The 24529-nt window shown below is 56.1% G+C and overlaps 2 protein-coding genes across 4 annotated transcripts in view; one reads left to right on the top strand and one right to left on the bottom strand.

The window, feature by feature from the left end:
* The window catches only part of LOC135456010 (NADPH--cytochrome P450 reductase), a 30383-nt gene extending 14328 nt beyond the window's left edge, over positions 1-16055 (top strand). For all 3 annotated transcript variants that reach the window (XM_064729598.1, XM_064729599.1, XM_064729600.1), the window contains 14 exons: positions 4928-4976; positions 5802-5930; positions 6334-6483; positions 7320-7444; positions 8270-8359; positions 8825-8923; positions 9551-9667; positions 10321-10439; positions 11487-11668; positions 12391-12540; positions 13306-13633; positions 14470-14615; positions 14788-14873; positions 15079-16055. In XM_064729598.1, the coding sequence (XP_064585668.1) occupies positions 4928-4976; positions 5802-5930; positions 6334-6483; positions 7320-7444; positions 8270-8359; positions 8825-8923; positions 9551-9667; positions 10321-10439; positions 11487-11668; positions 12391-12540; positions 13306-13633; positions 14470-14615; positions 14788-14873; positions 15079-15223 (1915 nt within the window). In that variant the 3' untranslated portion in view covers positions 15224-16055. The remainder of the gene's footprint in view (positions 1-4927; positions 4977-5801; positions 5931-6333; positions 6484-7319; positions 7445-8269; positions 8360-8824; positions 8924-9550; positions 9668-10320; positions 10440-11486; positions 11669-12390; positions 12541-13305; positions 13634-14469; positions 14616-14787; positions 14874-15078) is intronic.
* A 735-nt stretch (positions 16056-16790) lies between these two features.
* Positions 16791-24001, bottom strand: TMEM120A (transmembrane protein 120A). The gene is made up of 12 exons (XM_064729602.1): positions 23868-24001; positions 21910-22028; positions 21349-21465; positions 20927-20986; positions 20215-20310; positions 19916-20005; positions 19536-19601; positions 19365-19426; positions 19093-19185; positions 18424-18488; positions 17560-17628; positions 16791-17480 (listed from the first exon to the last, which is right to left on the bottom strand). The coding sequence occupies exons 1-12, from the start codon at positions 23940-23942 to the stop codon at positions 17367-17369; spliced, it is 1026 nt and encodes a 341-aa protein (XP_064585672.1). The 5' UTR covers positions 23943-24001; the 3' UTR covers positions 16791-17366.
* Between the last annotated feature and the right edge of the window lie 528 nt (positions 24002-24529).

The following is a 24529-nucleotide window of genomic DNA, read 5'->3' as shown; positions in this document are numbered from 1 at the left end:
CAGCTCTTCCAGAGGCTGTGGTGACCTTGCAGGGAAGCTTTGCTGCTTGTGTGTTACCACCTTGTTCTGCTGCAGGGCCTCAGTGGGTCCATCCCAGCCTGGCTGCAGGTCCTGGCTCTGAGCTGTCTCACAGGCACTTTGTTTCCCCTGTGGGGTCTGTGCTGCTTTCTCTGTCTCTGTGAGCAGTGAGGGAGAAACTGCTCCTTGTGGGAGATGTGGAACAGCAGCACCTGTTTCTGATAACCAGAGAGGTGAGGTTGTTCAGCAAGTTGTCTGACACAGCTGCACTTTGGAAAAGTGTCAGCCAGGCAGGTGCAGAGTGAGAGGAGGCTGTGGAGTGGTTTTACCCTGTACCCTGCTGCAGCCCTGCTGTGGTCATTATATCAAGCTGGTCCCAGGGCAGTGTGACCCTAAAAGCCAAGGCTGTGGCTGGTGGCACATCCATCCTTCAGGACAGAGACAGTGACTTCCTGCAGCTTTTGCAGTGGGATTTTATGGGATGCCTGGAACTGGGAGGAAAATGAGTGAGAAAACAAGCTTGGTCAGCCTTGGGTTTCCTTCCCTCCTGTAATCCTTCAGTCTGGGGTGGAGTTTCCTTTCTGATGAACAAACAAATCAGGATCCCACTGTCAGCCTCTGCCTGTGGCTGGATATGGGGGGCTGTCCCAGAGCCATGAAGGCAGAGAGGCCTCAGTGGGGCTGTCTCTGGCTGCAGTGGAGAGCCTTGACCTTTAGAGGGGTTGCATTTGTTCAGCTCATTCTCTGCAGCTCTGCCAAAGTGCCTGTACTGCTTTATCTGATGGCATTGGATGATGGTTTCTGTTGTTTTCACTTTGGCTCCCCAATTTCAGCCTCAGAAGGTGCTGAATAACAATTCAGACACATCTCAGTGGCTGCTGCTTTAGCAATGTGTTGGCAATGTTGAAGAGTGCAATGCTGACCTAAACACAGCATCCAACACCTCAGTGCCCTTCTGGGGTTTTTGGGAGCAGCACACCTTCATAAAACCACATCAGCTCAGCAGGGTCTGCAAAGAAAATGCCACTTTTGTTAGTGCCCTTAATTGTGGAAGAGCAGATGTGAGGTTGAGATGCCCTGTTCTGGTTTCTCTCTGTGTGGCCTGGGAATCATGATCCTTTCCCAGCAATGCATCTCCAGTTCAGCCACAGCTCAGAGAGGGATCAGGCTGCTGATCTTCACCCTTAAGTGGAGCTGTTTTCCTGCCTGAAGTGCTACAGAAGGGACAGAACCCAGCACATGCAGACGAGGTGTCCTGTACCTGTGACGTGTAACATGAGTGTGTGGGCCAGGCTGGGATCCCACTGACTGAGCATTGCTGGTGTTTTGACCATTTTCAGACTTAATTAAAACCACCAGAGCAGCCCTCCCTGCAGCCTGCTCTGCAGATGTCGTTAGGGAGAGCAGCTCTGGATCCCAGCAGCCACGGCCACCGCGCTGCTGCTGCCTCGCAGGGCCATTGCCGGGGAATGCAGGAATTTATTTTTGCTCTTTGGCTGCTCCTCCTCTGCAAGTTTCTCAATCACAGATTCCTTTCCCTTCTCCTGTCCCCACTCTGCAGACAGTCATCCTGGCTAGATGCTGGTGGGACAGCCATTGGTATGCTGAATGTCACCCTCTCCCTTCTCCCCCCCTCTTTAACATTGTTTGGGACAGAAGCTGGCTTATCTCTATTCTGCAGCTATGCACAAATCCATTCCCTGGTACTTGTAGGGCTTCCTGTGGCAGGAATTGCTCCAAGTCCTCAGCCTGATTAGCTCTCTGCTGCCTGTGTGTGTGAGAGAGACCATCTCTAATTTAATTTAATAGGATCCTGAGGAAAACAAACTCCTTTGAGCTGCCTCCGTAATGGCACTGCCATAGTTACCCAGAGCGTTGCTCACGCAGTGTCTGGAATCGTTTCATTCATTCAGCTACAGCATCAAGCTTTTTTTTTTTTTTTTCCCCTCTTTTTTTAATAAAAGAATATATAAAAGCAGCTGTGATATAAACAGTTTCCAAGGGAACGAGGCTGGGGGAGGGTTTTGTGTCCCGTCCCCTGCTCTGTGCGGGAGGGAGAGGGACGTGTGCTGCGGAGCATCCTGGGAGCTTTCATTCTCCACTCCTAATTCCTTTCTGCCACTGCTGCCAGATGTTGCAGTTTCTCAGGACTGAGCAGATCCACTCAGTAACTTCCAAAGCCCCACCAGGAGGATTGGAGTGGACGGCACCACTCCTGCTATGACCCGTGCCGGGACCTTTTGTGCCGGCTCTCTTCTCCTCAACAAAAGGCTGATGCTCGGTTTTAACGCCCGGGAGGAGCAGAATGGAAAGGCCTGTGTGCCTGTGGCTCCAGAGCTAAGTTAGATCCGTCCCCCCTCAGCTCCCTTTGCAGACACAGCTGCCCTGGACTCTTTGTCTGCCTCCTCCCTGCCCTGCCATGGGCTGTGTGTACTCGGCCCCGCGGGAAGAGCCGGCCGTGGCCAGGTGAGTTACTCTGCCTGATGGGCTGCTGGGGTACTTCCAGCTCCAGAGCTGGGTGGAGTGGGTGCCTCCTCCCTCTGCAGCAGGAGGAGAAGGAAGGGAAGAGGCTCTGCTTGGAAGCAGGCTGCTCCTCACTTCTGGATGCACTGACCGAGCTGTCGGTGCTCGGTTTCTGTGCATCATCCAGGCTGTGTCCTCACTTCTGGATGTATCTGTGCTTTCAGCAGGACAGCCACTGGAGCTTTCTGAAGAGAGTTGTTCAGATGAGATAGACTTTGGTATTCTTGCTGAGCTGTTGGAAGCTTCCTCCCCTATCCTAAGTGACAGAGAGCCCTGGGAGTCGTTTTTGCTGTGGGCTCTCACCAAGGATGGGGGAGCTGTATAACTTACAGGCTCACTCTGACAATGGGGTTCATCCCTTTCCCTCACCCAGTGCTTCTTCCAGTGCTTGTAGCTGCTACCTTGAGCTGTCTAAGCTGTAAGAGCAGTCCTTGCTGAGGACAAACTTTCTCTTCCAAGTTTCCCTGGCAGAGCAGTGGAAATGTGTGTAGTTTCTGCCTTTGGTGCCTGTGTGTTTTCGTTGCTCAGATTTTCAGGCCACCCTGATGAAGCAGTTTCAGGGAGTTGTGTAGCCTTTTTTCCAAAGCCAGGCTCATTATTTCTTCTGTATCTGAGCCACAGCCTGTTCTCCAGCACTCACTTCAGTGCAGGGTTGCCTCCTTTGAAAACAGACGAGCTCCATGTGCTGCTCCCTTTTCTCTTCCAAAGGGAGCTTGTTGAAAGGATCTAAAAACTTTTCTTTTTCTCCTCCTTTAAAAGCATTTTGTTTAGTAGTTAAACCAACAGTTGTTTTAATTGGATCTCATTTGCAGAGGGCAGGAATTAAAAAGTTCACCAAGGAGATAAAAACTAAGTGAGAGCTGTGTCTTGAGAGCTTTCCTGAGCCCCTGCCCTGGCTGCAGCGTGGGCAGGGCTGAGGCTGCTCCCTTAAGATATTTTTGATATCCCAGTTCCCAACAGGGGACAAATGACAACATGGGTAGGCTGTTAACTGCTGAGAGAGCCAAGCAGGGTGTGAAGCAGCTCTCCTGGGAGCACGGCTGCCCTGGGGAGCTTTTTGGGGTCAGCTCTGCTTGTCCTTTGTGTGTGCTTTGTCTTTTGTATGGAATGTTGGTGCTCAGAGCTGTCAGGCTCAGTTATGGAGCTCCTTGATCCCTTTGGGTAGCAAGGGTTGCTGGAAGGGATGTTTTCTGAGTGTCCCCCACCCTCTGCTCTGCGTGTGTGTGCTCTCCACAAATGCCTCAGCACATCCTCGGGATCCCTCCCTCTGGGCTACAGAGTTGAGGAAACTGTTAGCAAGCTCTTCACATTCTCACATGGGCTGGAGCCAAAACCATTTGTTTTTTGCCTGGAGGCTTCTCTCTTCCCACAGGAGACCCGGCCTTGCATTCTTCCATTGTGGAACAGGAACGGGTCCCACGTTCCTCTTCCCTGCTACCAGAGCTGGGAGAGGACAGCAGGGGAGCTTCTGTCCTGGCCTGCTCTGCAAAGCTGCCAGCACCTAATCTGACTGCAGTTATGGTCACCTCTGCTTGTGAGGCTCCCAGGGTCCCCAGGGCTGGGCTGGTTTCACTCCATGACACTGAAAATCCAAAGATGTGCTAAGGATAGCAAAGCTCTGCTGGCTCCCTCCCTCACAGGGCAGCCACAGCAATGTGAATCCAAACCTCCAGTGGGGTTTGTCCCACTTCCAAGCTAGGGAAAGCCACATCTATACAATAATGCAAATGTTCTGTGCAGGAAATCCATCCTGGGAATGGGAAGCCAGCACAGAATGAGCTCCACAGGACCTTGGCTGGCAGTGGTGGCCTTGCTGAGAGCTCTGTGGCTCTGAGCAGCTGTGTGTGCCTGCTCCTCAGGGCTCTGCAGCTCTGGGGCTCATGGCTGGCATGCTGTTTGGAGGTTCAAACAGCTGATTTTTAGCCCTGTTTGACTTCAGGTTTGGGAGATGTGCCCTGGGGAGCATGGCTCAGGACTGATCCTGCTTGCCCACAGTGGTGTGGGGAAGGAAGGAGTTTTCCATCCCCTTCTTTCAAACCCTGGCTTGGCCTCTGAGACTTATCTGGAGACCTGTTCCTGTGAGCTCCGTTAGCTGAGCTGTGAAACCTCTCAGAGCACTTGATAAAGGTTTCCTGGTGGGCAGGGCTGTGTGCCTGGGCTTTTCCCATGGAGGATTCACTGATGGGGGTCAGGGAGGAGCTCAGCTTCTCCCCTGTGCTCCATGGTTGTGTTCAGAAGCCCTGTGGCTGAGCACTGTGGTCAGTGGAGATTCTCACTCTTTTGGGCAACTTTCCTGAGGTCTGGAGGCCACTTTTCTCCCACTTGCTTATTCCTGACCTCAAAAATGAATGTGCTCATCTGAAAAGATGTTCCTCCTGTCTTTCAGAGCAGCTCCAGTGAGAGACAGCAGCTTCATTGAGAAGATGAAGAAGACGGTAAGCTGCTTGTTCTGGGAAGGTGGGGGAGCTCATGTCCATCCCATTTTCCTCTGGAACCATCCCATTTTCCTCTGGAAACTGTCAGCAGGAGGAGCTGGTTTGGGTACAGACACATGGCTGCTGCAGAGAGCATCCAGAGGAAGGCTGTGTGAGCAGCCAGGAATAGCTCTTTCAGTCTGTGCCTGAGAGTTGTTCTTAGAGAAGAAATTCAAGTGAAATTTCAGTGGTGGAAAAAAATAATGTAATATGAGATCGAAGTCAGAAGGGAAATGGCAGAGACTTTGAAGTCATTGGCTGGCAGTTGTTTATCTGTGTGGTTGGTTCCCAAACTGGCTTGGCTGTGCAGTGGGAATTGTACACAGAACTGTCAGCTTTTGACTTTGGACACAAGAGGAAGCAAGGGCTGGATGCATTTTCCATTCTGCTTCAAAGTAGCTGGCTTGCAGCAGAGCAGGAGCTCTGGTGCTCAGGCACTTGCCCAGAGCCTTTAGCAAGTTCTGCATTCCCATCCAGGGTGTTCCCTGTTTCCAGGAGTCACACTGCAGCCTCAAAAGTTGAGAATAAATCTGGAAAGTTTATTCTTTGCTTTGGGTTTTAGTCTGACCTGAATCTCCCCTCTGAGAGTGGCAAGAGTCATGTTCTCATTAACAGCTCAGCCTGGAGTTTTCTGCCAAGCTCTTGGAGTCCTGCACAAGCACTCACTCCTGGTTGCCTTTAGATTGCAGTCCGGGATTCCTGATCTCAGGCATTTCCTTTGTGCTTCATCCATGCATTTGCCAAATGACTAATCATCACTTAAAAGGGATTTTTCTCTCTCTCCAGGGCCGGAATATTGTGGTTTTCTATGGCTCCCAGACGGGCACAGCAGAGGAGTTTGCCAATCGCCTGGCCAAAGATGCCCATCGCTATGGCCTCCGGGGCATGGCAGCAGACCCAGAGGAGTATGACCTGGTAATTGAGCCCTGAACAGCCTTGGGATAGTCACAACCTTTCAGTGCCCCCTAGAAAAATCCAATGACCCTGGCCAAGGGACAGTTGTGTCATTTAGGGTAGAAAAGATCAGCCTGAGTGATGCAGGTACAGGCTCAATCCTTGCCATTCTGCATTCTCCTGGTCCTTTAAAGCCTTGCATGGAAAATCCATTGCTTTTCTTTCTGGTGGAGCAGAAATATTGACTTGCAGTCCAGTGAGGGTGGTTTCCTTTATTTTCCCAGCCATTTTGGGTGGGTCTGGCCTTTCCCAACCCCTTCTGCAAACGCGTGGTGCTGTTTGCACACCTACGCTGTGGGAATAGGAATTGCCCAACAACCACAGTGTGGGATCCTTGAAGATTCCTTCTTTCCTCTGCTTGCAGTCGGACCTGAGTCGCCTCTCTGAGATTGACAAGTCCTTGGCAGTGTTCTGCATGGCCACCTATGGAGAGGGAGATCCCACAGACAATGCCCAGGATTTCTATGACTGGCTGCAGGAGGCTGATGCCGACCTCTCGGGTCTCCGGTTTGCAGTAAGTGGCCCCATTCCAGTTTTTGTCTTGCATTTGGGCAGGAAGGCCAAAAGCCCTCCAGAGTGGTTTGGGGAAAGGCACAACATGATGTCTGTGTCTTGTATACCTTGTCTGGGATGAGATCCCTGCTGTCTTCCTGCCCAGGCTTTGTGGACACCTGCAAATGTACTTCTTGAGGCTTCAAATGCAAATATCAGAGTTTGCTCTCCACTCTCTAAATCATCAGGGTTTCCTGGTATAAACAGCCCCAAACAGCCCTGCAGGCACTGAATACAGGTTTGTAAATGAGCTACAGGCTGCTGCTGCTCTTCAGAAGCTAATTGGGCAGCCTGGGGCCAGATCTTCTCCCACGAATTAAATCACTTGAAGGAGTGTGTAGCTCTCCTCCTGTGCTGAGCTGAATAACTGGCTGAGAAACAGCCAGCTCACCTAAAACCTGGCCAAATTCCTTAGGCAGCATAATATTGCAAATGAGAGTAAAATCCACTGGTGGAGATGTGAAGCTACTCTGTGTGAAGCAGTGAGCAAGGATTTATTTACTGTGTGGTTTGTGGGAGGCAAAGGCCAGCAATGGCTCTCCAGGCAGTCCAAGTTCTTACTGGTCCCACAAGGAGACATGCAGGAGTTCCTGGAAGAGCATCCAGGCTCAGGGGAGGTGCTGGTGCCTCCTGACCACACACTGGTAGATTCTTACTGGAGAGCTGATGGGGGAGCTGGGAGAGGTCTCACTGCCTTTGTTCTGCATCCTTTGTGGGGTGATACCTGGCCAGAGGATGTCAAATGGATGGGGAAAGTCCACCTCCTGCTTCTCCATGCTCATGAGTGTTCCCTTCCAGGTCTTTGGGCTGGGGAACAAAACTTATGAGCACTTCAATGCCATGGGGAAGTACGTGGACAAGAGGCTGGAGGAGCTTGGAGCACAGCGCATCTTTGAGCTGGGGCTGGGAGATGATGATGGCAAGTGAGTGCCTTGGGCTGAGGGGCTGGGCAGAGCTGGCTGAAAGCATCTTGGAAGGGACCTTGGCAGGGAATGGGCTCCACTACCAAGGCAGAAATAAGCTCACAGGGTTTGTTGTTGGGGTTGACATGTTTGTGTCTGCTGTGTCTCCCACAATCAGCTCCCTGTGCACAGGGAGTGTCCTGAGGGATCCTGTGTCTGGGAAATCCCACCTCAGCTCTAAATGTCCATGGGACAACTGGAGCAGGCTTTGCAGCCTCCTCTGCCTCTTCCTGTGCAGCCTGTGTGGGTAAACTCACCCATCCCAGTGAAGGAAGCAGGTTAATCTCCTTGGGAGCTGTTTCATAGTGTGAGGCAACAATTTTCCAGCTCAGACACTATTTTCTTTTTTTTTACCTTTCTGTGTTCACCTGAGCACCTTGGAACATTACATCAACCTGTGGCTCTACCTCCAAGGTCTGCAGGGCCTTGTGGGAGGGATATGCCCTGTGTGGAAGGCTCTGAGCCTGGAAAAATAAGCAGTGCCACAGAGGAATAATGACCTTTTAGGAAGGTCACTTCATGCCAGGGATGGACAATGAGGAGCTGAGCTTTTTTAAGACTGAGTCTAAATAACAAAGCCTTCCTTGGCAGGGCTGGGGAAGGGCAGTTCCCACTCAGTGCCCTGCAGGTGCTTTCCTGGTGATCTGTGGGCATGTGGAGGTACCAGGGGTGCCTGGGTCTAAGGAAATGCCTTTTCCCACAGTGATGGGAGGAGGGCACAGGGATCTCAGGTGGCTTCTCTGGGAATGGGGCTGGGTTGTTGACTCTCTCTTCTGCCCTGGCTAGCCTGGAAGAAGACTTCATCACCTGGAGAGAGCAGTTCTGGCCAGCAGTGTGTGAGCACTTCGGGGTGGAGGCTACAGGAGAGGAGTCCAGGTGGGTTTGGGAGCAGCTCCTCCTGGGTGTCACAGACTGGCCACCTTGACTGGTGGCTGTGCCATCAGCCCTGGGCTGCTGTTCCCTTTCCTCTGTGCTGCCTCCCCTTCCAGACTCAAGGCATGAGTGAAGTGTAGCAGTGAGTGGGGCTCTTTGGCCTGAGCCTGTGCTGGTGTGAGTCTGAGCCCAGCTCTGGGTTCCTGTTCTGAGTGGGGAGAGGATGGCTTGAGTTCCTTTGGGGCTGGCTGTGCTGGTTGTGAGGCTCCAGGGAGGCTGAGGGTTCCCCTTGCTTTGGGCTTTCTGCAGAGTCTGCCTGTTTTCTCATCTCTCAGGAGGGGCAAAGGGATGGAATTTGCATTTGTTTTTGAGCTGCAGCAAATCCAGCAAAGGAGATGATGCTTCCAGCTGTACCTTGTGGGTTCCAATTTGACTTTTTTCTCTTTTCTCTCCTTTTTTTCCCTCCAGCATCCGTCAGTATGAGCTGGTGGTGCACACAGATGTGAACATGAACAAAGTCTACACAGGGGAGATGGGCAGGCTCAAGAGCTACGAGAACCAGAAGCCGTGAGTGCCAAACCCCTGGGCAGAGCTTGGCTGGTGGCTCCCTGATGTGTGTAACAGCACCTGCAGCACAGCAGGTCTCTGCCCAAGAGAAATGGGCTCAGAGTTCCACTGGGATTCTGAGATTTCCCCAGTTAATGAATCATTCATGGTGATGAGGTGGCTGTGGTCACATGTGCTGCTTGGCTGGTACATCCACAGCATCTGTCCTGAGCCTTTCCTTGCCTGCAGTGGCCAATGCATGATGGCTGCTGGCAGTATTGCTGTGGAGAGATGAGCTTTAAGCATTAATTCCAGCCTGAAATATTCCTTTGAGATGTGATAGTGCCTCCAATCCAGTTCTGTCATGTGTCCTTAATGGGACAGAAGCTGTTGACTGCTGGGCTGTGCTGAGAAGGAAGAGGATCTGTTTTCTGTGCCAGTGTGGGGAGCAGCAGGGTCATGATTTGTTTTCTGTGCCAATGTGGGGAGCAGCAGGGTCATAATTTGGTTCGTGCTGGGGTGCAGTGTGCTCTGGAACAGGAACCAAATCATGGCAGCCTGCTCTGGAGTCAGAGGAACATGCTGGATAGCAGGAGCTCCATGAGCCTGCAGGAGGGAATCCCAGAGCACCTTTGTGTTTCCTTGCAGCCCCTTTGATGCCAAGAACCCCTTCCTGGCTCAGGTCACAGAGAACCGCAAGCTGAACGAGGGTGGAGAGCGACACTTGATGCACCTGGAGCTGGATATCTCCAATTCCAAAATCAGGTACTGCCCTGGGGGAGGCTGCTCCTCTGCTTTGTCAGGAGCAAAGAACAAGGATGTGGCATCAGCCTCATCCAGCACTTAGAAGGGGACCTTGCTCCTTAACACTGCCCTTTTGGGCTTCTGTACCAGCTCTTGCACTGCTTTGGGTCCATCCCATCCCACATCCCTGTCCTACCTGAGCAGTCCCAGTTGCAGAAATTCTCTAGAAGTCAATAAATGAGAGGGCAGCTGAGCAGGGGGTTGCTCTTGCCTGTATCTGCCTGGTTTAGGTCTATGAGCATAGGGGGAATAAAGCCCTGTTCTTAAAACCCTCTCACTCGCTGAAATTCCTTAAATTGTTAGGAAGTCATGAATCCAGGTGGCTTAACAGCTGTAGAGGTTTTCAGGAGCTTTGCTCTGTTCTGTTGGGAATCTGACCTGTTCTTGCTGGAACTCTGGCAAAACTGCTGTTCATAAAAACCCTGGGAAACCATTATCCCACAATGTAACTGCTGGCTCTGTGGATGCTGGTGGTGCAGGTCCTGTGCCTCAGACCTCAGTGTTGTCCTGCTGCCCCTTGCCTCAGCCCCCTTGTGTTCTGGCTGAGCTGCTGGGGGTGCTCAAGAAGTGGTGCAGGTGTTCCATGTGCTCTCCTTCCTCCTGCCCTGTGCCAGGTATGAGTCTGGGGACCACGTGGCTGTGTACCCAGCCAACGACTCCTCCCTGGTGAACCAGATTGGTGAGATCCTGGGCACGGACCTGGACACTGTCATGTCCCTGAACAACTTGGATGGTGAGTAGGGATCTCCAGTTCTCCAGTGGTGGTCTCTGTCCTTCACCCTCAGATCCTGTGAGGCACCTCCAGATGTCCCACAGCCCCTCTCAGTGTTGTGCTGTTTTAGCTGGGGCTCAGAGCCTGCTTGCTGAGATCAGCTGAAGTGGGTCACTTGTGAAATGTGCTTGGTGAGCCCATTCAACAACAAATTATGTAACAGCACGCTCCTAATTATGGAGCATCAGCCCACCAGAGCATCCTTCAGCAGCCCTGGAGCTCCTCAGGGCCCTGAGTGTGTGAGATGTTCTTATTCAGTCCTGGGAGGAGGTACAGGCTTGGGGACTGAGCTGCCAGCAGGGAGCACTTGTGCTGATCCAAGGAGCTGTTCCTGGGGAGCATTCCCAGCAGAGCCAGCCTCTGGCAGGAGGGAGATGGCAGCTGCTGCCCATCACAGTCCTGGAGCAGCACAGCCAGACCTGAGGCAGCAGATGTGCTGGCCCAGAAGCCTGAGAGAACTCCTGGTTTCTAGAGACAAAGTGGATTTAAGGCATTGCTGGAGCCTGTGGCCCCCTGTGCTGACATTCATGTCCCTTATAGACCTCTCAAGGCTGAACAGAATGGCTCCAGCCTTGACTTCTGGCACAGCTGAATGTGGCTGACAGAGCCTAAGGACACTTTTGAGGCCAGATCTGATGGAGGTGTAAATGCCTGAGGCCAAATTAGCCATGGAGGGCAGCTCCCTGCTTAATCTGGGGTTTGTTGGACTGTGTGTGCACATCTCGGGACACAGAGCCCCTTGGGGAACACAGAGTTTATTTTTTGTATTTTTTGCTGCAAAACTGTCAGGAAGCATCTATGAAACACAAAATGGGATACTAGGAAATGGAGCTGCCTGGGGAGGGAGGTGATTCAGTGTGGAGCTGGGGCTCTGACCCACAGGCTGCTCTTTTCTCCCTGAAACCCACTGTGCTCTGTCTCCAGCCCTCACAGCCAGAACAAAACCTCTTCATGCACCAGCACGAGGTGGATGGATTTTTAATTTTTCTTTCTCTCCCACTTCTCCAGAGGAATCCAACAAGAAGCATCCCTTCCCCTGCCCTACATCATACAGGACAGCCCTGACCTACTACCTGGACATCACCAACCCTCCCCGCACCAACGTGCTCTACGAGCTGGCCCAGTACGCCTCGGACAGCGGCGAGCAGGAGCGCCTGCGCAAGATGGCCTCGTCTGCTGCTGAGGGCAAGGTGGGAGCACTGCCCTGCCCACCTGCCCTGGGGGTCCCCAAAAGGCACCCAGAGAGCCCATGGGGTGTGGAGGCCTTGGGGGGGAATCTCGAAGTTACAACCCATTGGCTGCTTCCCCTGTTCCTATGTCTGTCCATATGTTCCTGAGCCGTTCCCTCCCATTTCCCTGCTGGGCCCTTATATTTGTATTGCCCTCAGACCAGGGTCAGCCCCCATGCCCCTGGGAGAGAAAGCTGGGCTCTGCAGGTGTCTGTGCTGGAGACTTGAATGTTGTCATCTTATTGCAGAAGTTCCATACCTTCTTGGTGATTTCTCATGGGCATCTCCTCACAGCACTGATTCCTTCTTAGCCACAGTACAGCCAACAAACTCCAGCTCCCTTCTCAACCAGCTAACCCACTCTTTTGTAGCACTTGTCTTCTTATTGGACACAGCTGTGGCCTGTTAAGGGCAGGCCTGTTCTAATCTTTGGTGGAAATCACTTTGGTGATTAGTGCAACTGCAACTCCTCAGGGGTGAGATTGCCTTCTGCACTATTCTCTTATTCTCTCCCTCCACACCTGACATCTCACAGTGCAGCTGAATTAAACATCTGTGGATGTTATGCAAAGGCCCTTTTTTGCTTCTTTACCCTGGACTTTACTAGCAGCAATTCAGGCTCTAGGGGGGTGTTTGCCAGCCCTGTGGGGAGGTTGTGATGCCTGTGCTCTCCTTGCCTGCAGGCGCTGTACCTCAGCTGGGTGGTGGAGGCCCGCAGGAACATCCTGGCCATCCTGCAGGACATGCCCTCCCTGCGCCCCCCCATCGACCACCTGTGCGAGCTCCTGCCCCGCCTGCAGGCCCGCTACTACTCCATCGCCTCCTCCTCCAAGGTGGGTGTGCTTCCTGCAGGGAATGGGCCCATGGAGGGACCTCTCCAGCTGCAGCTCCCCTCAGCTGGGAGCTGGACACAGGGAGCTTCTCCTGGTGCCATTTGATATGAGAGGGGCAGATTTAGTGATCTTCATGCATGGAGTTATCCCAGCTTCTCACAGGGTTTGTGCAGAGTCACATGCTCCAGCCAGCTGTGCCCTGATACCACCACACTCTGGAGATCTGCTCCTCTTGGCCCATTTGCCTGGCAAGGTGGCATTTTAGGGGCTGGTCAAAAGTCCCTCTTGGCAACCTCCGGGGAAGCTCAGTGCTCCCGTGATGAGTTGAGGACAAGACAGAAGCCCCATGAGGAGCATGCAGGGAGGAGTAACTGTCCCAATGTTAACATGAGGTTGAACTTGTCCTCATTCCTTAGCACAATGTGGGGTTGCTGGGGCTCCTTCTCTGCCTGGTTCCAGCATCTCTTCCCTTCAGGTCTGTATTGCAGGGGTTCCATGCTGTTGTCTCCTTATCACAAAAGTTCTATACCTTCTTGGTGTTCCTCATAGGCAGCTCCTCAGAACGCTGCCTCTTCACGAAGTAACCGACTCCAGCTCCCTTCCCAACCAGCCACCCCACTCTTTCATAGCATCTTCTCATTGCTTACAGCTGTGGCCTCTTCAAGTCAGGCCTGCTCCTAATCTTTGATAATTGGCCCAGCTGCAACTCCTTAGGGGTAAGCCTACTTTCTACACTATTTTCTTATGTTCTATCCCCCTGCACAGGTCCATCCCAACTCCATCCACATCTGTGCCGTGACGGTGGAGTACGAGACCAAGACGGGCCGCCTGAACAAAGGGGTGGCCACCAGCTGGCTCAGGAGCAAGGTGCCTGGCCAGCCTGGGAGCAGCTCCCAGGCACCTGGCCAGCAGGAGAGCAGCTCCCAGGGGCCTGTGGAGCAGGGGAGCAGCTCCCTGGTGCCCATGTACGTGCGCAAGTCGCAGTTCCGGCTGCCCTTCAAGCCCAGCACGCCCGTGATCATGATTGGGCCGGGCACCGGCATCGCCCCCTTCATGGGCTTCATCCAGGAGAGGGCCTGGCTCAAGCAGCAGGGTGAGTGAGTGCCCAGGGGCTGGAGCTGCTGCAGGGCTCTGTGGGGGCAGTTTGGTGCCTCCAGGGTGCAGCTTTGCTGGTCCTGTTGTGGGTTGGCCCAGCCAAAAGCAGAGAGCTGGGGCAGGGTGAACAGGGCTGGGTGGTTTTGCCCACACAAGGGTGTCTGTCCTGCTCTTGGCCACAGAGGATGTTTGGGGGTGGACAGAGCTGGGGCACTTCTCTGAGCTCTGCTACTATTGTAAATCTAAGGTGACTCCAACAAAGGGGAGAGGGAATGATGCATCTGACTCCATCATCAGAAGGCTAATTAATTACTTTATTATACTATACTATATAATTTCATCTAAATTGAATCTGCTATGCACTCTTGCTCACAACTGCACAGAACTGCACTCATTTCTGATTCTCTCATGACTGTCCCATGACAGTCCAACACACACAATTGGCCCTGGTAGGCCAAGGGAACAAACCACTCTCACTTTGGGTAAACAATCTCCATATTGCATTCTACTTTAGCTCAACACAGGCACAGCAAGTGAGATAAGAATTGTGTTTTCCTTCTTCTCTGCTTGTCTCACAGCTTCTCTGTGTTCACAGGGCATGTGAATACCACATGCCAGCACCACACCTCCAAATAAACCCAGTCAGGTCACTCAGACTGGATTCTAAAGCCTGTGGAATCAGTCCTGAGCTTCCCCTTGTAACCAGAAACCATCTGTGAGCCCAGGGTGGGGGAGAGCACAGGGCTGGGGGCTGCTGGGGCTGTCAGGACAAGGGGAGGGTGTGAAGGGGGCTGGAAGGCCCAGCTGATGGGGGCTGTGTGACCCACCCTGCAGGCAAGGAGGTGGGTGAGACGGTGCTTTACTATGGCTGCCGCCACGAGCGCGAGGACTACCTGTACCGGGAGGAGCTGGCCCGCTTCCAGAAGGAGGGAGTGCTCACCCAGCTCAACGTGGCCTTCTCCAGGGACCAGGCTGAGAAGGTACCACACTGTTCCTGCTGCCCCCATCACTCCATGGCAGGCAGGAGCAGCCAGCACTTTCCTGTCTCCCAGAGCTGTGAGCACAGCCTTGCCTTCCTGAGCCTCCCTCTCCATAGTCTGTGGTGTGGGGGCTCTGCTCCTCTCCCCTCACTCCCACCTTGTTTCCTGCCAGGTTTATGTCCAGCACTTACTGAAGAAGAACAAGGAGAACGTCTGGAAGCTGGTTAATGAGGGGATGGCTCACATCTATGTGTGCGGGTAGGTTGGGGACGGGATGGGGATTTGGGGGCAGTTCTCAGGAAAAGGAGCGTGACTCAGTTTCCCCAGCTGTGCATTACAAGCCCTGGGAGGGTTCTGCTGCCCTGGTTCGCAGGAGGGCAGGGGGCTGGGGTGAGCACACCCTGCAGGGTGGGAGGTGGCTCTGTGGCTGTGCTCTGGTGTCTCACTCACCCCGTGTTTGCAGCGATGCCCGGAACATGGCCCGGGACGTGCAGAACACCTTCTACGAGATCGTCTCCGAGTTTGGCAACATGAGCCAGCCCCAGGCCGTGGACTATGTAAAGAAACTGATGACAAAGGGCCGCTACTCCCTGGATGTGTGGAGCTAAGAGCCGGGCTGGTGGGGCCAGGGAGAGAACAGGTCCCCAGGTGTGGGCCAGGGGAGCTGGCAAGTGCCTGCTCACCCACTGCTGCTGTGGGTGACGGTGTTGTCCCCTGCCCACGGCTACCCCGGTGTCACTCCCAACCCTTCCTGGGCCTCTGCATTCCCTCAGGGCAGGCTGGGCACCCAGGGGGTGGAAAGGGTTGAGAGGGGCAGGGGGGTAGCTCAGGCTGCTGCCCAGGAGCTGCGGTGTCACCAGTGTCACCAGCACCTCAGGGTGCACCAGTGTTGGCCTTAAGGCCAGGGACAGCAGGGACACGGCCACGAGGGACAGACACAGCCAGGGAGCCCTTCCCTGGACACGAGGTGCTGCCTTATCCCCGGGGCTGGAGCCCAGCCTGGCCTGCAGGGACAGCAGAGGGGGTGGAGGGGCTGTGCTGGGGCTGGGGTCGCAGCTCTGCCTCCCTCCTGCCACCCCTGGCATGTGGGGCTGGCAGTGGGCACAGAGCTGTCCCATGGCCCCTGCAGCGTGTCCTGCTCCATTCCTGCTGCCTGCCCTGGCTCCAGCAGCGGCGGGAAGCTCCTCCCCCTGTGGAATACCGCCGGATTGGAGGCGGGCTCTCAGCCCTTGGGGGCCCTGCCTGCTCCCCTGAGCCCAGCCCCTCCCTCACATCATGTACGGTCATTTTTTAAATACGGTTTTTATTTTGAACATCTTTGTGATTTTAGCATGGAAAAAAAAACCAAAAACAAACAAACAAAAAACAACAGAAACCCCAGACTTCCAGGCTGTCCAATGATTGTAAATTATTTAAATACATTTACCCTTGGAATAAAAACCCTGTGTCTGGAGTTTGCTTCCTGCATCTCTCTGCTCAGCCAGAGGGAAGAAAGAGGCAGGAGGAGCAATGGATGATAACCAGGAAGAAATTTGGGGATGTGGTGGCAGCTCTGGGTTTGGTCTGAGCTGGGGGCAGCCCCTACCCTGAGTGCTGGGCTGTGGAGGGGAGGGAGGATGGCAATGGGGGCTCTGGACTGGGGTGCAGCTGTGCCCAACCTGCTCTTTGGTTCTTCCAGAGCTCCCAGTGCTGGTACAGCTGGTGCAGGGTGACTCTTCCCCACCTCCAGGGACACTGAGGTTCTGCTGGGCTCCTTGGGGTGCCATGGGAAGGAGCACCCCCTGCAGCTCAGGCTGGTGGAAGGGCACAGGGAGATGACTTTTCATAAAATCATGGGCTCATTTAGGCTGGAAAACCCCTCCAAATCATTGAGTCCAACCCTTAACCCAGCACCAGCAAACCCACCACTCAACCATGTCCCCAGCTGCCACATCTACATGGCTTTGAAATCCCTGCAGGGATGGTGACTCCCCAACTGCTTGGGGCAGCCTCTGTCAGGGCTGGACAACCCTTTTTTGTGAAGACATTTTCCTTAATATCTGATCTAAACCTGGTGGAAGCTGAGGCTGTTTCCTCTTGTCCTATTGTGACAATTGTCCTACTGCCCCCCACCTCCACCCTCCTTTCAGGGAGGTTGTGCCAGGACCCACATCCTGATGAACCAAAGCCACAGAGCAGAGTGTGGGAGCAGTTCCCAGACTGAGCCAGGGCAGCTCCTTCCCTTTATTGTCACATCTGCAGCCTCAGGAGCTGCCGGCCCAGGCTGCAACTTGCATTGCCCAGCCCCAGCTCCTGCTGCTCCCACCCCATTCCCTGTGGATTGGAGGTGAGGGAGGAGCTGGGGCAGCCCTGGAACCAGAGCTGTGCACAGCCCCAGCTGCCCTGGGTGCAGGGCTGGGGGCAAAGGGGGAGCTGCAGCACCCCAGGAGCTGTGGGAGGCAGTCCCTGGGCACTGCCCTGTGCCAGTGAGGAGCAGCAGCATCCAGAGGACATCCAGGTGCCAGGAAGGGCAGTGGCTGTCCCACTCTGGATGGGGAAGGCAGCCAGGACAGGAGGTGCAGGGTGCCCCTGGCTGCAGGTGAGTGACTCCAGCAGGGATCCAGCCCCACAGGGACTGTCCAGGAGCAGGCCCCAAGCTCTGTCCCACAGCCAGGCCTCCAAGGGATGGGGTGAGACCCCAGAGTCCGGACGGAATTGAGGAGATGGGGACAAGGGATGGAGAAACAGTCCAGGCCCCCACAGGGCCCCACTTCAGTTCTCCTTCGTGTCCTGGTTCTTGTTCTGGATCTTCTGGTGGACGACACGGAGCGTGGTGAAGAAATTGCCCAGGAAGAGGATGGAGAAGGGGAGGCCGCACATGAGGACCTGTGGGAGGAGAGGATGGGATCAGGAGCAGGGACCTGCTGGGGATGCCCCTCCAGGGCCCTGCCAGGAGCCTCCTTACCTGCCACTCCTTGCACTCGGGGTGCTGCAGCATGCGGAACAGGGTGATGGCGTTGTACAGCTGCCAGAACTGAGGGGAGAGGAGAGTCAGGAGAGCTGCTGCTGCTGCTGCCAGAGGCTCAGCCCAGGCCCCAGCCTGTCCAGCTGCTCCCCCTGGGTATAAACCCCACACCCACTGCTCCCCCTGGGTATAAACCCCACACCAGCTGCTCCCCCTGGGTATAAACCCCACACCCACTGCTCCCCCTGGGTATAAACCCCACCCCAGCTGCTCCCCCTGGGTATAAACCCCACACCCACTGCTCCCCCTGGGTACAAACCCCACACCCACTGCTCCCTCTGGGTATAAACCCCACACCCACTGCTCCCCCTGGGTATAAACCCCACACCAGCTGCTCCCTCTGGGTATAAACCCCACCCTGACCTCGTGTGGGCAGTGAAACCCCATCCAGGCTCATTCCCAGAGGACCCCAGCTGGGACATCCCCCCTGTTTCAGGCCAGCTGGAGCCCAAGGGCCTCAGGAAGCCTCAGAGCAGCCCTTGGCCATCAGCCTCAACAATCTGACCGAGGAAGGGCTCAATCGTTTCAGCAGCAGCTCAAAGCTGGAGCTCAGAAGGGCTTTGGAAAGGCTTTGGAAGGGTTCTCCCCCAGCAGAACCACCCCAGCTCCTCCCCACCTCACTTCCCCAGCTGTGGTGGCTGCCACAACCACAGGGAGAGGCTCAGCATTTGTTGGGAGCATTTCCCTGCTGTGGCAGCCTGTGGGGTCTGTGCCATGTCCAGGCCACCGAGCACAGCTGGGAATGGGGCACATCCCACTCCCACCCCAGGCTCTGACATCCTGCAGGGACTGGGGCAGCCTCACCTGCCCGAAGAAGAGGAAGGGAAGCAGGAACGTGAGGCCTCTCCACATCCAGGACTGGAAGCCCTCTGCAAAGGAGGAAGGTTTCTGTGAGGAGCTGGAATGGGCTGTGCACAGGGGATGGGGCCCAGCTGCCCCAGACATGGAGGGCAGGGAGGCTCAGTGCCCACACGTGCCTGCCTGAGGAGGTGCTGCCATTCCAGCCCCACCGTGGGCACAGTGGCAGGGACCCCTAATCCAGCACAGGGTTCTGGCCCTCAGCTCCTGCCCTCGGTGCCACAGGGGCTGGGGAGGTGACAGCCCACAGTGCCTGGGGTTTGGAGGGGTGTGCCAGGTCTGAAGGAGCTTCCTGGGCAAACCTGGGATGCCCAGAGCCACATCCACTGCCACCTCACATCCAGAGGGAGCCCAGGAATGCCCAGAGCCACATTTCACACCCTGAAGGAGCCAGCTGTGGGCTGGTGGTCCCAGCAGAGCAGGAGGAGGGGGACAATCATCCTGTGGGGTGGTGCTGCCCCATAGGAGATGCTGCTCTGGGAGCTTTGGTTTGACTTACAGCTTTTACTGTTCCTGCCACTGATGAGAGTGACCTCAAATCCAAGTGCCTCCATTTCCTTCAGCAGAACCCACAGCTCCCAGTGAGCTGAGCAGCACAGGGCACATCCCACTCACCCACAGTCAGGTCCATGTTGTGCCTCTCTCCCAACGCCCGCAGCCGGTACAAGCACCCGCTCTGGTAGTAATACTGCAGGAACTGCACAAAGCCTGCAAGGACAGCAGGGCTGCTGTCAGGAGCTGCCCAGGGATCCCCTTCCAGCCTCAGCAGCACCCCACAAAGCCAAGGGAACTGCCAGGTGAGCTGAGAGCTGAGCAGCTGCTGCCAGGTCCCCATGTGTAGAGCACCTGGGTTAATTCCCTGGCCCAGCACAAAGGGCAGCACTTACTCTGGTACATGGAGAAGGACAGAAACTGGTTCCTGAACATCTGGTACATGAGCCCATCTGGCCTGTGGAGAGACAGTGCTGGCTGGGGGACGTGGGGCTGCGAGGGGACAGCCAGCCCTGCCTGTCCCACAGCCCAGGAGCCCCTCCATGGGACAAGGGACAGACACTCACCACGTCAGCATGACACCTGAGAGGAAGGTGGAGATGTAGTGATGGAAAACCCACCATCCTTTGATCCTGGAGGCAGACACAGAGAAGCACCATCACATCTGGAGCATGAACCCAGAGCCAAAGGCAGCCTGGAGAGTGCAGCAGCCCAGCCCAGCCATCCCCAGCTCCCAGGGCTGGTTGGGAAATGGCTCAGAGCAGGACCCAGGGCCTCGGGGCTGGGCAGCACCAGGGCCCTGCCAGCTCCACCTGCCCACGCAGAACGGGAGGTTCCTCCTGCCCCTCCTGCAGCTCCAGCAGGGTTTGCACACACCCTGAGTGGGAGGGAGCTGCTCCCCCGTGGCAGGGAAGGCCCAGCCCCTCCCCGGGCCCAGGGCACTCACTTGGAGCCGTTGTTGATGAGGATGCTCTCGCGGATGGTGAGGGTGCAGTAGTACCACACCAGGAGGAAGTTGAAGACGGCGTCTGTCACCCTGTGTCACACAGAGCAGGGGGTGAAGGCACATGCTGGGGGCACAGGCACGGTGACACTCATGGGACACCCACCCCAAGGGAAGGGACCTGCTCCCCACCACCCACCATGGCCACACAGCCCACCCCACCTCCAGGTGCTTTAGCAGGACCTCCTGTTCAGCTCTGGATACAGGGAGGAGATCTCTGCCCAGCACCAAGCCAGACTCACCTGGAGTTGAGGAGGAACCGACAGGAGAAGGAGACAATGAGGAGGATGATGGTGAGGTAGAGCTTGAACTTCTCGTACTCATCTTTATATGCAAACCTGCAGGGATGCACAGGGACAGGCTTGGAGCAAGAGGGCTGCTGGAAATCTGTGTCCTCCCACCTGGCTGGGCAAAGTGATGGTTCTGGGAGAACCTTGCCTTGGGGGTATTTCTGAGAGCAGAGCACATCAGGGACACATCTGAGCTCCCCAAACCACCCCAGCCTGGGGGTGGCCCTAGTGGGGAGCTGGGCACACTGAGATGGGCACACATCTCCAAGGGGAGGACTGGGGAGCAGAGGGAGAGGGGAGTGGCTCCTGGCTGGGCATCTCTGGCAAGGGAAAGGCTCCAAGGGGCCAAAACCAACTTCTGGTGCTTCCCCAAGGGAAGAGGAGGGGACTATCCACTGTCTGCCTCTCCTGGAAGTTCCTGACACAGTGGAAACATGGACATGGCTTCGGTGGAGGAGCCCATTAACTTGTCAGAGCTAATGGTCCAGCCCACCCCAGCAGCAGGAATGTGAGGGGGAGCCAAGGATTTGGCTGATTCCTGGGAAGGAAATGTACACCAGGTGAGCCAAGGCAGCCCTGTGTCTGCCTGGGAGGAGCTGCTGTTCCTGGTGCCAAGGGGATGCCAAGGCAGGAAAATCAGAGGAGCAGCGAGGAGGGGCCGTACTTGGCCTGTTTGCTGAGCAGGGTCACGTTCACATTGCCGAGCACCAGACTCAGGTACAACCTGGGGAGAGAGCAGAGCGTTAGCACAGGACCTGCCTGTGCAGCTGTCCCCTCCTGTGCCACCAATGAGACCAGGGATGAGCCCCAGGTGCTTCCACAAACCCTCTGGAATCCCCTCCCATGGGTGGGGAGCACACAGCCCACCTCCCACAGCCCTGGGGTGTTCACCAGGGCTTCTCCTTGGGCACAGCCACTGGGCAAGGGTGGGTGATGGCCATGAGCAGGCAGAGGAGTGAGGGCAGCCCTGCTGGTGTCCCTGGGGAGCCCAAGGGGAGCAGCACAGCTGTGACACCGCTGGTGCAGGGTGGCAGCTCTGGGGTCTGTCCCTTACAGCCACAGGGCAGAGCTGAGGCGCCTTCTCACCCGTTTTTCTTTGGCAGATAGGCCTCCATCTCAAAGAACACGTTCTGCCTCTCTTTAATCAGGCTCTGGGTCTCTTGGATGGATGCTTCCTGCTCGGGACTCGCCTGGGCTCTGCATCTGGGGAGCAAACACAGGCACTGGCACCAGCAGAGCCTCTGCGACGTGAGCAGCACGTGCTGGCACTCCACAAGTGACTGATGGGGCAAGGACACCCCAAGGACAGGGAAGGGGCATGGGAGGCAAGTCCACAACTCCATCTGCAGGGTGAGCTCCTCTGTCAGGCTCTGTCAGGCCATGGTGGTGCTCAAGGTGAGGCCAGGTGGGTCTCTCCCCCTCAGCAAGGATGGGGAGAGCTTTGTGCAGGAGGGGGGCAGTTCATGGTACCTGCAAAACCCCTGCAAGCTCTGAACTGCAACAGGGCACAGGAAAGGGGGGCTGGGGAAGAGCAGCCTGCCCACAGCCCCTGGCTGCAGAGAGGTTTGCATCTGAGGCATGAGGGGAGCTCAGCAGCCCCGTCCTTGCTGCTGTCCCCTCCTGTACTGTCACAGAGCACTGACTCACTTTTTGAGGGACAGGGACAGCTCCTTCAGCCGCTTCTTCTGCCGGGCGATGGAGCTGGAGATCCCATCCTGCAGCTTGGTCAGCTCCTCGAGTTTCTGCTTGTACAGCTTGTGGTTGTCCTGGGAAAGAGAGACAGACCAGCACACGTTAGAGCTGCCAGCCCAGACACCCCTGTCCTTGGGCCCTCTATGAAAAATGTCCTTAATTTCACCTGTGTGGCTGCTGGGTGAGAGGAGGGGTGGCCAGGTGTGTTTGGGGACAGCCAGCCCTGCTTCCATGGGGATGCTCAGCCCCAGTCTCAAGCAGGACATGCACAGGATGTTCCCGTGCTGGGGACACCAATGACTGCACACAGCAGATAGGAAAGGCTTGGGAATAAACCCTGGGTGGGCCAGGGTACAACTTGGTGCCACAGTGGACAGGATGAGCAGCTCTTTGTGCCTCAGCTCTCCCAGCTCATGGCTTGGGGCTCCCCTGGGAAGCTGGAAAGAGCCTGTCCATGAGCTGGACAAAGGAAGGGCTCCCAGCAGGGCTGCAGCCAACGTAACCCAACCACACCTGGATAAGGCTGCCTGCATTTCTCCACTATTTTTAGTAGGGAAAGGGGAGAGCTGCTGGATCAATGCTGCTGCTGCTGCTGCTTGTCCAGGTCAGCAGGAAAACAGCCTCACCTCGGCCACGGCAGCCTGAGGGCCACCTCCACACGCTGCTCACTCCAACCCTTGGACTAGACCTTGGCACAAACAAATTCTAACCTCTGTAGCTCTTATCAACCACTCGATCACCAGATCTTAAAAGTTGTTCCCAAAGGAGAAAGGTGAAACCAAGAGCAGAGGAGAGAGCCCTTCTCCCTCTGGTGACAAGCAAGGAGGGAACGGATCCCAGATAGTCCCGGTTCCACAGCAGTGATTTATGCCCCTGATTTATCCCAGGACATTCCCTGCTTGACCATGGAGCTTTCCTGCTGCCACCTAGAGTCACCTCGCTCTGGCTCTGGGGTTAACCGTGAGCGAGTGGCTTTTGTGAGCAGCCAGCCTCGGGGACAGCCCGTGTGAGGAGTGACCCGGGCAGGGAGGAGGGGTCCCAGGGGAAGGGCCGGCGCTGAGCGGCCTCTCAGGGCTCGGAGTGGGCGACGCGGGACATCCACGCAAGCCCTATGGAGCAAGAGGAGGTTTCTCAAAGCCTCCCTTGCCCCAGATCTGGGCAACAACATCCGCTTCCCCCTGCTCTGGGGGGGAAGGAGGGCGAAAGGGAACGGCCGCGGCTGCAGCCCGGTGACCGGAGCGGCAGCAGGACATGGTTGGCCAACCTTTCCCTGGGGTGACCCTGTGCGAGCTGAACCTTGCCCACTCCTTCTCCAGCAGGCAGGCAGGCAGCGCCCTGGGGATTACACAAAGCAGGTGGAAGCACCTCTGACACCGGTCACCTTCCTGGCACGGAGCGGTGACAGGGGACAGCACTGGGGACACGGCTGGAGCGTGCCGGGAGCGCTGGCTCTGCTGCCCGGTGTCCCCGCGGGGCTGGCGGGCTCCAGGCTGCCCCGAGAGCGGCGATAAGGGCCGGGACAGCATCTGCGCACCTCGTCCGGCCGTGCCACGCCGGGCACCGCCGCTCCCAGCAGCGAAACCGGGAGATCTGAGCTCTGCACGCCACGTCCGCGGCGGGCCGGGGCATCAGAGCGGGGAACCCCGCTGTTCCCGCGCCCGGCACAGCCCGGTACAGCCCGGTACAGCCCCGCACAGCCCGGCACCCCTGCCCTGCTCCCAAACACCCTGCCCCAAGGCACACGGGGGCTGGGGCACGGCGGGAAAGCACCCGAACCGCAGCGGGGAGAGCTCGGCTCCCGCCGGGGATGCTGCGGGGCACCCGCGGGGGATCCCCCAGCCCCGGTGCCGGTAACCGCGGCGTGCCGCGCTCGGCCGGAGCGCTGCCCCGGCCCGTGCCGGGCCCGGTGGTACCTGGATGCGCTGGTAGCCGTCCTGCAGCTCCTCCCACTCGCGCAGGCACTCGGCGAGCGAGGCGCCCCAGGCCATGGCGGCGATGGCGGCGGCGGCGACCGGCCCGGCCCGGCCCGCGGCGACGGGCGGCGCTGGCCACGCCCCCTTCCGGACACGCCCCCGGGGCGGGGCTGAGGGCGGGGCCTCCGCCAGTGCGCGCTTCCCTCAGAAACCGAGCCTGGAAAATGAGAAATTCCCGTGGAAAAGCAGAAATTCCCTTGGAAAACCAGACATTCCTTCTAAAGCGGAGCCTGGAAAGCCAGAAAGTCCCCTGGAAAACCAGAAATTCCCTCTAAATTCGAGCCTGGAAAACCAGAAATTCCCTCTTTAAGTTGGAGCCTGGAAAACGAGAAATTCCCTCTAAAGCTGAGCCTGGAAAACCAGAAATTCCCTCTAAAGCTGAGCCTGGAGAATCAGAAATTCCCTCTAATGTGGAGCCTGGAAAACCAGAAATTCCCCTGGAAAAGCAGAAATTCCCTCTAAATCGGAGCCTGGAAAACCAGAAATTCCCCTGGAAAACCAGAAATTCCCTCTAAAGTTGGAGCCTGGAAAACCAGAAATTCCCTCTAAATCAGAGCCTGGAAAACCAGAAATTCCCTCTAAAGCAGAGCCTAGAAAACGAG

This window comes from Zonotrichia leucophrys, chromosome 19 (genome assembly GCF_028769735.1).
Source record: "Zonotrichia leucophrys gambelii isolate GWCS_2022_RI chromosome 19, RI_Zleu_2.0, whole genome shotgun sequence".
NCBI lineage: Eukaryota > Metazoa > Chordata > Aves > Passeriformes > Passerellidae > Zonotrichia > Zonotrichia leucophrys.
Note: the sequence above shows the minus strand (reverse complement) of the source record. Positions and strands in the feature narration are given on the sequence as shown.

Coding starts and splice junctions, on each gene's coding strand:
- TMEM120A (XM_064729602.1), bottom strand. CDS start 23,942: ATGGCCTGGGGCGCCTCGCTCGCCGAGTGCCTGCGCGAGTGGGAGGAG. Junction 19,427..19,535: donor TCAGGTGTCATGCTGACGTG/GTGAGTGTCTGT, acceptor GTCTCTCCACAG/GCCAGATGGGCTCATGTACC. Junction 18,489..19,092: donor CAACATGGACCTGACTGTGG/GTGAGTGGGATG, acceptor CCTCCTTTGCAG/AGGGCTTCCAGTCCTGGATG.